A 10823-nucleotide genomic window follows, 5' to 3' on the forward strand; every position below is an offset into this window, starting at 1 on the left:
ACTGTTCAAGTCGAATGTAACTTTCAAATCTTTGGTTTTATCAGTTATCACATTGATGTAATGCAACTCCATCAATAGAATAATCATATAATAATGGATTCTTTGTCTTTATGAAAGTAACCACTCTACATTTACCTAGCATTATTTAAATCTGAACGATTATTACTACACCTAACAGAAACGTGCAGATTTTTTTGTATTTTATAACAGCTACTTACAGATTGAATGTTTACGAAAAGCGAGTGGGCTTATGGGTGATGGACTCCAATCCCAATATCTTATTTGGCCCCAGTCGCAGCACGCCACTGGGTAGTCTGGTACATAAACTACCACTCCACCACCATTTTTTAGACCGCCGCGCCGCACAGTAGGAAAAAATGCCGAAAAGCTGACCAAAAGTCGAAAGAATCAAAATATATTTATTGAAAATTGAGAAATAGCAGTTTTCGAGGTCGCTGATTACGAATTTGGAATTCGTTTTTCCAAAAACAAAATGGGGATTCGAAATATTACGAAGTTTATTAATTTTAATGAAATGTGGTAATGGGGCTGTTTTTAGATCACTGATTACGAATTTGGTATTAGTTTTTCTAAAAACAAAATGGCGGATCCAAAATGCTGACTCCACTATAATCTTCAGAGGTTTAATTAAACTTGGTTTAATGATCCTGAAAAATTGCAATCTCGCGAGATAAACAGCTTTGTTGCTGTGCACAGCCGTACAAAAATTTAATTATAAAAAAGTGTATGGTCTAATATAGCTTTTCCCTTTTTCGCGCTTCATCACCATTTCCAAAGAAAAATTTGAAGAAAAAAGGAAAAGCGCAGGTGGGCGTAGCTAATTTTTGCAAAATTTTGTAGAGGAAGGTTTAATAAACAATATAGGAATGATAAGAAAGTGGGCATATGTGGGCATTTTTTTTGTATCTTACTTTGAATTTAAATTTTTGAATGAGATTTGCGAAAAATACAGCTACATTCACCATTACACTAATAATTACAGGTTTACAATTAATAAATGTTTTGTGGTACATTTCATTCTACATTCCTTGGAAAGGATGATCCATTTTGTCATTTTATTATTCTGACGAAATAAGAAGCGAAACAATAACAGCACGTTTGAAGCTCAGAAACGCGGAGCTTCTGTTAGCTGTAACGGTCACTTATTAAGTGATGTCACGAAGGTACCTATACATATATAATAAGGGTCAACTGTGATTTTTTGGAAGAACTGGAAGACAGAACAGCATATTTCTTCTGAACCACTTTATTATCTAATAGAAGATTAAATAAAAAGATTTTGTTGCATATGTATTTAATAAATATTAAAACTCTTATAAACCTGACCCAATCTTCAAAGGGGTCTAGGCCAACTCTACACCAAACCTTAGAAGCAATATACATTGACCGGCCAACTTGACACCAAAAAAAGCAGGTAGTTTTCAAAGACACCCCAAGAGATGGGCCAACTCAACACTAAGCGCCCACTCACTACCTGTCTATATGATGCCCCCTAGTAGAGGGTATTTCCTGAAGGGCAGGCGTATTTTCCGCATCAACCATTGCTTATAACACCCCTATAACCGCAGGTACAATTATATTGGGGAAGCTTCCACATTTCCCCCTTCTTTGTGGGCCTCTAAATCAAATCATTTATATTTAAGTACCAATCCATGTGAATCGTTTCATTCGCATTTTGCCAAATCCTTCTACCATACGCACACAAATATTAATATTTTTCTAAAAACTCTTCTTGAGTATCAATGTTTTATATACCTATATAAAAATTCAGAGTATTAGAACGCAAATAATTGTAAAAACCAAAAATGTAAAAGAAGCGGAGAAATTTGTATCAGAAAATATTTGTCAAATACCTATCAGAATATGATTATGTAAAATCTATTTCATATAGATATAAGATTAATAATTAGTTAGTAGTCTTGTAATTATATTTAATTGTAAATGTCCTATAAAAATAACATTATATTTGTATACATATTATAAAAAAAAGTATTTCCTCATCTCATTTTATAATCCCTGATATATTCCCGCAAGAACTCTAGTCACTGGCTGCGATATTAAAGAGGTACCGTCCCAGGTAGACAGTGCCGAGTTGGCTTGACGGCGGTGCCGAGTTGGCTTGACGGCGGTGCCGCGTTGGCTTGACGGCGGTGCCGCGTTGGCTTGACGGCGGTGCCGAGTTGGCCGGTTATCCATGGGCTACCGGTGCCGAGATGGCCTGTTGTACTTTATTGCAAATTTTACCTAGGTATAATAAAGTGCCGAGTTGGCGTCTGCCCCCTTCAAAGAGTCTTTAAATATCTATTCATTTCAAAAATAATAATTAAAAAGTTAACAATCGTATTTACCACATAAAAGGCACTTTACTCTATAAAAAAATAGGTTTTTTGAAAATTTCCAAGGCATACTTGACTTTTCAAAACTAAAATTATGTTAAAAATGAGTCTTTAACCAAGCAGGGCAAAACCCGAAAAAATAAAAATTTAAACCGAAATTTTTTTATCTTTTACAAGAGTCGTTTCACTTATCCGGGGACACACTAGAACATCACAAAGTACAGCCTGGCTGCCTGGCAGATCATTTATAAGCAATGTAAATGCTAGATTTGAACTTTGAGGTAGGTATGTATACCTGATTTAGTTACCTTTTGGATGGAAATGAAATCATGGTAGGAAACAAAAAAAAAATACTTATTATGTGGGTGTGAATAGATTATTTAGTAACTGTAAGTCAAAACGTAATCTTTAACCCGTTATCATTTCGAAGAAAGTGCCAAATAATTTCTGAAATAAAGTATTGTTTATGTATTCAACGAATGTACTTCAAGATCTCGCCATGTCTTGGACTTGGAGCATGAAATTCTGCAAGCTGTTGTGGAAGAATCAAATTAATGTTAGTTGCCGACGACTTGCATTACGAATGGACGTTTCAAGTTTTACAATTTGGAGAACGCTGCACGAACAGGGATTACATCCTTATCATCTTCAACGTGTCCAACCAGAAGATCCACCACGTCGAATTGCATTTTGTCAATGGCTTCTTCAATAGGTCGTAATTAGTTTTAATAATAGTTTTATGGCCAGCTCGTTCACCGGACTTAAACCCTTGTGACTTTTTTTATGGGGCCATTTAAAACAGATTGTGTATGACACTCCAGTTAACACCGAGGCAATTCAATAAAAAGGGCACACAAGAGCGTGCATCGATAACGGAGGGCGTCATTTCCAACATTTAATTTAAAGGTTAGTGCCCTTGATCAATTGTGGTGTGTAACTTCAATGTTACTCTCACTTACTACGAATAAAGAATTGGTTTTTGCTTGACTCTATTTAAGTTTTTATCTTCTTTCGCTTTTAATGTACCTACCATGAAGACATTGGTGGGTAGGTACTAGAATTTACGATTAAACTATATAATTAAAATTGTATCTGGATTTAGAAAGATTTTTCGAAAAAATGGTAATTAGAAAAGTAATTTATTATCACCGTTTAAATTTTCTTAACATAGGTAGGTAGGTACTGTAGGTATTCATATATTGCGATGCAATACTCTTTCTCTTTACCAATAATCAAGAACATTACAGAAAATGCCTTATACTTCAATTAGTAAAGGAATTACAACATTAACGACTTAATTTTATAGTTACCTGTCTAAGGGTCTTACCAATAAAGAATGCCCAGATACTTCCAGGGAAGAGCAAATTAATCAGGTTATTATGATTGTTTTTATATCTACATAATTGTAACTGAGTGTATATGATCTTACGATTTTAGATGTAATTTTTTTATTTTAAAATTATGAACTCTTTAAAAATAATTAAAAAACGAAATTACAAATTTTACACGTAAATCAATAATTTTTCATAAAACAAACAATTCGTATAAATTAAGAATCATCAAAAGAAGTCTAAATTTGAAAACGATAATAAAAAGTTGAGTTTTACAGATCGTCTTAAAAACATTCATGCTGTTTTTATGAGCCATATGTTATGAAAAATAACGCCCAATAACTCGACATTTAACAAAAAACTGCTGCATTTCCACTTTTTATTTATATGAGCTACCTTCATTTGCATAACACTCTTTTGGTCGAGGACAACTAAAAAGCATTTTTTGAAAAAAATTTAAAAGCTTTTTGAAAATGTTTAATTCTTAATTAGTGTCTGGCCACATCTGATTTGATGAATTTTAGTTGCAGTAAGGAGCGTGTGCTATTAACAAGTTTTTATTCACAATATCATCAGTACAAAATAGATTTTAGTCAATTAAAAACACAAAGTCTTGAAAATTTGAACACAAAACCAAGGCCCCTGACAATTGCAACTTCAATTTTCGTGGGTACGTACAACCCGTATTAACAAACACTTCTTAACGTAGGGTAAATATCAACGTTGTGCAATTAAATCACATTTTGTACCGCCTTTTTGGCAGCATCATCAAGATCTTCGGCGGTTTGTATGTTCAGACCCGATTCTTTGATAATTCTGCGAGCCTCAACGGCGTTGGTCCCTTCCAACCGCACAATCAAAGGAACTTCGAGTTTCATGGATTTCATGGCACCGACGATTCCGTTGGCGATTGTGGCGCAGTTGACGATGCCTCCAAATACGTTGACGAGAATGCAACGCACGTTTTTGTCGGAGGTTAAAATATTGAAAGCGGCTCTGACTTGCTCCTCTTTGACGCTTCCGCCAACGTCCAAAAAGTTGGCGGGGTCGCCCCCGTGAAGCTTTATGATGTCCATTGTAGCCATGGCTAAGCCGGCGCCGTTGACTAAACATCCGATGTTGCCCGTCATTCCAATGTAGTTCAAATTGTTTTTAGCCGCCTCCACCTCGCGCGGATCGCTCTCTGTCACGTCCTCCAGACCGAAAATATCTTTTTGTCTGAATTGAGCATTATCGTCGAAATTAATTTTGGCATCGACTGATATCACTTTATTGTCATCTGTTTCCACCAGAGGATTGATCTCTAATTGTGTGGCGTCGACGGTCAAGAAAAACTGCCACAATTTCTTGATCTCTGCAGCTGCTAAATTCTTCAAAGAGCCTTTGAATTCTAAAAATGTTGCCACCTCTTCGGCCATACTATCTGTGACTCCTTCGAAAATATCTATTGGTATGTTTTTGATAAGGTGAGGTGTTTTTTCGGCAACTGCTTCTATATCAACTCCTCCAGCTGGTGATGCAATTATCACAGGACCATTTCTCTGCCGATCCATTAATATACAGACATAAGTTTCCCTCTTAATTGTTACACTTTCAGCAATCATAATTTTTTTCACTTCGATACCATCTTTAGGAGTTTGCTTAGTGATCAGGTTGTGACCCAGCATTTTCTGATAAATTCCTTCAACATCATTACGGCTGCAACAAAATACTGTACAAACACCATTTATTTCAGAGAAATGTATTACTTAGCAGTGACATGCACACCCCCTTTGAAACCGTTGCTAAAGTGTCCTTTACCACGACCACCGGCAAGAATTTGTGCTTTTATCACGTACTCCTTTACATCTGGAAAGAAATTTATGAAACATAACCTCAAATTTTGTGAAATGGTTTTTACTAAATTTCTCGAATTCGGAGCATCCTTTTTCATCAATCATGCAGAAATCTTGTACTGCTACACCATTTTTTCTCAATAAATGCTTACTTTGGTATTCTAAAAGATTTAAATGACGCACCGGGACCTTGAAAATATATGTAAGTTAAGTCATGTTTTTCGATAAATAACAAATATCTTACGGCAAAATGCTTAATTTGAGTTTTTAATTTTAAAACAGTATTCCACAGAGAAGACATTATTATTTTGTCCTAAAACTACACACTGCCTGATAATTATCTAATTGAGCAATGTGATTGATGCACAAAGTCCAAATATTTAATGTTGAACAGCGCTGATCATCGCAAATAATCAAATATGTAATAAAAGAAAATGCTAATTGACACAACTACTATTCAATAAAAACATAATCTACAAAAGATCTAGTAACTTAGTAACAGAAATTTAGTAAGTAACAAGCGATGGCTGTGTAGGTTATGTTAATATGCATTTCAATATATTTTTTTTTTGTATTTTATCTGTTTAATAGTTTAAAATGACAATAATTTTTGGCATAAACTACGACAGGGTAGTATGGCAGTATCTGTATTCGGTGTGTTTACTAAAATTTTTAACACCTGTGCTAATTAGGTTTCTAGGTTAAGAATGTGGAGATTTATTTAAAAAAATAAATAAGTCACTATCAAGTATTTATTGGGAGACTTCTGGAATATGAACATCAATAATAAAGGCAACATAGGAGTCTTTCATTTAATAATAAAAGTAAAATAAAATTCAACATAAAATCAAGGTCGGAAGACATGACTATTTTAATACACATTTTTACAAAGGCGCAACAAGAGAATGTCTAAAAATATAACAAAAACCTGTACTTATTTTCTAAAATTTTGAACTTAACGTAAAAGTAAAATAATATATATCTGTCTAGTCAAGATTAACAGCGAGCTTGAATAGACTATTTTATTACCTACTACTTGTGTATTTATCCTGTATTTAACTGTCCGTTCACTATATAATTAACAAATGAAATTAAAAGAGACAGTATGTTTGAAGTTCGACGTCGACAATCAATAGTATATTTAAAATTTTTCATTTATGAACAAACGGTATACCTACCTAATCATTTTAAAATTAGAATAACTTATCTAATAACCCATGTGTAAATGACTTTCTCGTTGTCTGGATCTCTTCTTTAGTAACACAATGCATATTAAAAGCAGAACCAATAGGGCAATAACAAGAGCTACCAGTGTGTACATAGCATGTCGGAAACCTGCTGCAGGATCTAAAATTTCTGATGGTATCTGTTGGTGACGCATCTGAAATACATTACCTGGACTATTTTGCAATTCTTTTGGTATATTGTTGGACAAATTATCTCTGATATTTGAAATTTTTGGTAACAACTGATTCCAAAACAGAACCCTCTGGATTCTTTTCTTATTTTCCTCATTAACACATGAGGCGGCAGGACCAAAATTTTCAATATAAAAATCTCCAGCACTGTATTTACGCCACGATTTGATCTGGTTGTTTGGTGTGGGATTCCTTTAAATAATGGTATTATTAACAATATAATCACGTTAATCAGTTCATACCCAAAAATTACAAAATTTGCCCACAGTTGTCTGACTTGACGGCTCAAGCTCATCTCCCTGGCGCTGAATCGTCTCTTGGCAATTTGTTTAAGCAAAATTGGCCCAAACAACAAGAGAAGATCAGTGGTTATCGTAGAATCTGAAGTATTAAGAACAAATCCGACGTCATTCATGAAGTAAACATAAATCGGCTGCACGTACGACGAAATCAATTGTGACAATTGCAAAAAATGCGGTGCTTCAATTTTAGCTTGATATTCGAAATCTTTCAGTTCGTCGAAGAGAATTCGGACATCTCCTTGATTGGAAGAGAAATATTTCCATTTGATTAAATCGAAAATCTGATCTTTATTTGTGGTGCTAAGCTTGTACAGTCGAGTTATTTCAGGTATTTTTGCCTTCTCTATATATTGCTGCAACTGAGGATAACCTTGACTAGCCAATTCCAGCCACTGCACTAAAAAGAAAGTATTAAAATGAGTGGTTTAAAGAAACGGTGCTTACTGAATTGTTCGTCGGTTATAGGTTTCGAAATTCCGGTCAAAATTGGTACTTGCAAATATGTCCCTTCTCTTAAGGCATGGACAGGATCTAGAGGTAGGTACCGATTTGTGTCTGCCAAAAAGGTATCAACTACAGGTAGGAATTTATCATCCCAGTTGAAAGACTGCAGCGATTGTTAATTAAAATATTGTCTTGTATTAAAAAAATTTGGACTGTCTACCTCTGAATATTCCGCAAGTGCTTGAAGAATGTGCTCCACGTTCTTCGAACGAAGACATTTAAGAGGGTTGACAGTGTAAGCGTCGCAACCTAGCATTCTAAGAATTTGCTTTGAAGCAACTATTGGATCGTTTTGATGTTGCCAAGAAACCACCGCACTCCCAGATGATATAATAACTCTTTGAAAGAATCCTTCAACACGAGTAATGTACCTTAGATCTCAAATCAGAGTTGCAAACAAACCAGCCGTTCGAGGTGACACCATGTGAAAGATAACACTGACAGCTCCCGTTTGATGTCCGTACAAAGTGATTTTCTCGGGGTCTCCCCCAAACTGGTTGATATTTTGCCGAATCCACAACAACCCGGAGTACTGGTCCAACATTCCCAAGTTCCCCCTGGCCTCAGGTGAGCCCAAACAAAAGAAACCAAAGACATTGAGTCGGTAATTCATCGTCACTATCACCATGCCCTCTGCAGACAAGTCTTGGCCGCTGATCGGAAACTCGCTGCTTTGGTAGAAGTTTTTACCCTCGAAGAAAACAACCACGGGTAGAGGCGCGTACAAACCAGAATTCTACAAGACCTTTTTTATTTTATGGAGTGTCTTTGGGCATGTTTACCTCCGGTGACCAAATATTCAAATAGAGACAATCTTCCTGGTCGTTGATTCCTGGTTTTAGTGGTAATTGTGGACAGTGGTGCGCAAAATTTGTCGCCTGACGCGTCTCATTCCAGTGAGGATATTTCTGAGGCGGTGCGAATCTTAGGTCGCCTATTGGCGGTGTCGCATATGGAATTCCCAAAAAAGCGTTCACATTTTTGCCAGTGTCGGTGATAATCCTTGTCTGGTGAATGCAACGAAATTTAATCTTGTTTTTGGATTCGAATTGTAAAAATAACTTTACAACGTCCGACTATCTGGAAAAGTGGAGACAAAACTTACCCCTTCTAGAACACCCTGTTCTATTCTAACAGTTGGCCTTTTATTACGCCAATTTTGACACTGGATGACATTTAACAAGACGTAATAAATAACAAATTGCGTTACGAACATATCACACGCTGGTTTAAGCTTTCAAAAATAAATAAATTTATTCTGTTACATTGTATTCCGTCAATGTTAAATCGCCACAGCAATGAAATAGTACATAACGTTCATAACAAATTTCATGAGTGTACATGTAGTGCTTCCGGTTTGTCCCTTTTGTTTTGCTTCCGGTACCATATCGATCTATGCCAGACGTAAATATTTTATTTACAAATATTAGCAAAATTGTTCACAATTCTAAACATCATTTTGAATTGTGTGCAATGTGACTCATCGAATTTTTGAATGTACGATTTTAACAGTATTTAATTCGATTCTTAAATATTTGCCAAGCTATGAGTAAGATAAATAAAAATTGAAATTGGCCGATTTCCAATCGCTAAATTATCTTATAACAAAGCAACTGGATTTTGAAAACAGATAAAACATGGGGACACTTATTGATCTTTCATCGGATATTATTTTCGATGCAAATAACATCTACTATTTTACATCAGTTTAATTTTATCCATCAGAAGCGTTCACTTTGTGTATACAGTGAGCGCCAAAAGTATGGCACAAATTCATTAAAAATTAAACAAAATTTTTTTCAAAAAAATCTTTGAACGAGTTAATTTTAGTTTATAAAAATACATACATATTTTAATACCAAATAAAAATCCATTTATTTTCAAGTGATGACGTCATCGATTTTTTTTTAATGGAAACCCCCTATTTTTTTTCTTGATTCTAATATCCCTTTTAATTGTCTAAACAACAGTATATTTTTTTTTATCTTATAAGGAAATTTTTAAGAAAAAAAAAATTGAAAAAAATAAATTTATAACGAGCAAAAACATGTCAAAAACTGTGTTACTAAGTACCTAAAATTATGGTCGAATCCCTCAGTTTGTTGACAATAAGCAAGTCTATGAAGAAATTCCTCCTGTTTAAGTTTTATCTAGTTTTATTTTGATTGGGTGCGGGACCCAATCAAAATTAAAATTTCTATACGTTGTGTTTCTGTTAAATGAGCCATTTTCGAAAACGTTTTGTAAAACAAATAACACATACGAATGAAATTGACAGTACCATTTGACTGTTTGATTTATTTACTTGATTTGGTATTAAAATATGTATTTTTATAAACTAAAATTGACCCATCAAAAGATTTTTTTTTTAATTTTGGTTATTTTTTTATGAATTTATTCCATACTTTTGCCCCTCACTGTATTAAGTCAAAATATAAATATCAGAAAACATCGTTCAATAACTTTGGCGATTTAATTATACAATGGCTCATATTAATAAAGAGGTAGCATTTGCTTTTGCTAGCAATTTTTCTAGCCTTTGCTAGCACACATATAAACAAAAGCATAGCATATGCGAGCAAAGGCTAGAAAAATTGCTAGCAAAAGCAAATGCTACCTCTTTATTAATATTAAAGTTACCTATGAAAAACAAAAGACAGTGTCTGGCCAGAATCTTATTATTAATATTTTATGAAACATTAAATATGTAGTACCTAATAGTGCGTGTTTTACAATTTTCACAATATGGTTTTTACTTTAGACAACACTTGAAATCTATGGATGCCCACTTGACAGTTGTTTAAAATCAGGTATTTACCTGGAAATTGCTAAAACGCTGAGATTTATTTTTCACAGGTAACTTTGACGCCATTTTTTTTATCACGTGGTATTTTGAATATTCGACAGGAACTTTAACACTTTGAGAGTTACAATAAAATATGACCTTTTCAAGTATCTACTGAAATATTTTATTTATTCTTTTGAACAAGAACATACCTTACTTTATTATTTTGTATAAATTTTACGTAACATTGTCATGCATGAACTTCCGTTGATGATGGAAGAAAATTATTTT

The 10823-nt window shown here is 34.3% G+C and overlaps 2 protein-coding genes across 4 annotated transcripts; both read right to left on the reverse strand.

Moving 5' to 3' along the window:
• Nucleotides 1-4229: 4229 nt before the first annotated feature.
• Nucleotides 4230-6040, reverse strand: ScsbetaG (Succinyl-coenzyme A synthetase beta subunit, GDP-forming). Its single transcript, XM_069060607.1, has 4 exons — nucleotides 5768-6040; nucleotides 5589-5712; nucleotides 5437-5536; nucleotides 4230-5386 (listed from the first exon to the last, which is right to left on the reverse strand). Exons 1-4 carry the CDS (start codon nucleotides 5822-5824, stop codon nucleotides 4420-4422), a joined length of 1248 nt encoding a protein of 415 aa, XP_068916708.1. The 5' UTR covers nucleotides 5825-6040; the 3' UTR covers nucleotides 4230-4419.
• A 217-nt stretch (nucleotides 6041-6257) lies between these two features.
• LOC138139973 (carboxylesterase 4A-like) lies at nucleotides 6258-8993 on the reverse strand. Of its 3 annotated transcripts, none has more exons than XM_069060606.1 (8): nucleotides 8853-8993; nucleotides 8530-8754; nucleotides 8150-8483; nucleotides 7908-8098; nucleotides 7688-7850; nucleotides 7184-7640; nucleotides 6919-7133; nucleotides 6258-6858 (listed from the first exon to the last, which is right to left on the reverse strand). In XM_069060606.1, exons 1-8 carry the CDS (start codon nucleotides 8961-8963, stop codon nucleotides 6731-6733), a joined length of 1824 nt encoding a protein of 607 aa, XP_068916707.1. In that variant the 5' UTR covers nucleotides 8964-8993; the 3' UTR covers nucleotides 6258-6730. The 3 variants fall into 3 exon arrangements, with proteins under 3 accessions (XP_068916707.1, XP_068916706.1, XP_068916705.1); XM_069060605.1 differs by having other exon boundaries at nucleotides 6258-6861; XM_069060604.1 differs by having other exon boundaries at nucleotides 6258-6870.
• Nucleotides 8994-10823: the final 1830 nt, after the last annotated feature.

This window comes from Tenebrio molitor, chromosome X, assembly GCF_963966145.1.
Source record: "Tenebrio molitor chromosome X, icTenMoli1.1, whole genome shotgun sequence".
NCBI lineage: Eukaryota > Metazoa > Arthropoda > Insecta > Coleoptera > Tenebrionidae > Tenebrio > Tenebrio molitor.

Coding starts and splice junctions, on each gene's coding strand:
- LOC138139973 (XM_069060604.1), bottom strand. CDS start 8,963: ATGTTCGTAACGCAATTTGTTATTTATTACGTCTTGTTAAATGTCATC. Junction 7,134..7,183: donor GCAAATTTTGTAATTTTTGG/GTATGAACTGAT, acceptor CATTATTTAAAG/GAATCCCACACCAAACAACC. Junction 6,871..6,918: donor AGAATTGCAAAATAGTCCAG/GTAATGTATTTC, acceptor CAGAAATTTTAG/ATCCTGCAGCAGGTTTCCGA.
- ScsbetaG (XM_069060607.1), bottom strand. CDS start 5,824: ATGTCTTCTCTGTGGAATACTGTTTTAAAATTAAAAACTCAAATTAAG. Junction 5,537..5,588: donor CTCCGAATTCGAGAAATTTA/GTAAAAACCATT, acceptor ATTTCTTTCCAG/ATGTAAAGGAGTACGTGATA. Junction 5,387..5,436: donor GGTGTGCATGTCACTGCTAA/GTAATACATTTC, acceptor ATTTTGTTGCAG/CCGTAATGATGTTGAAGGAA.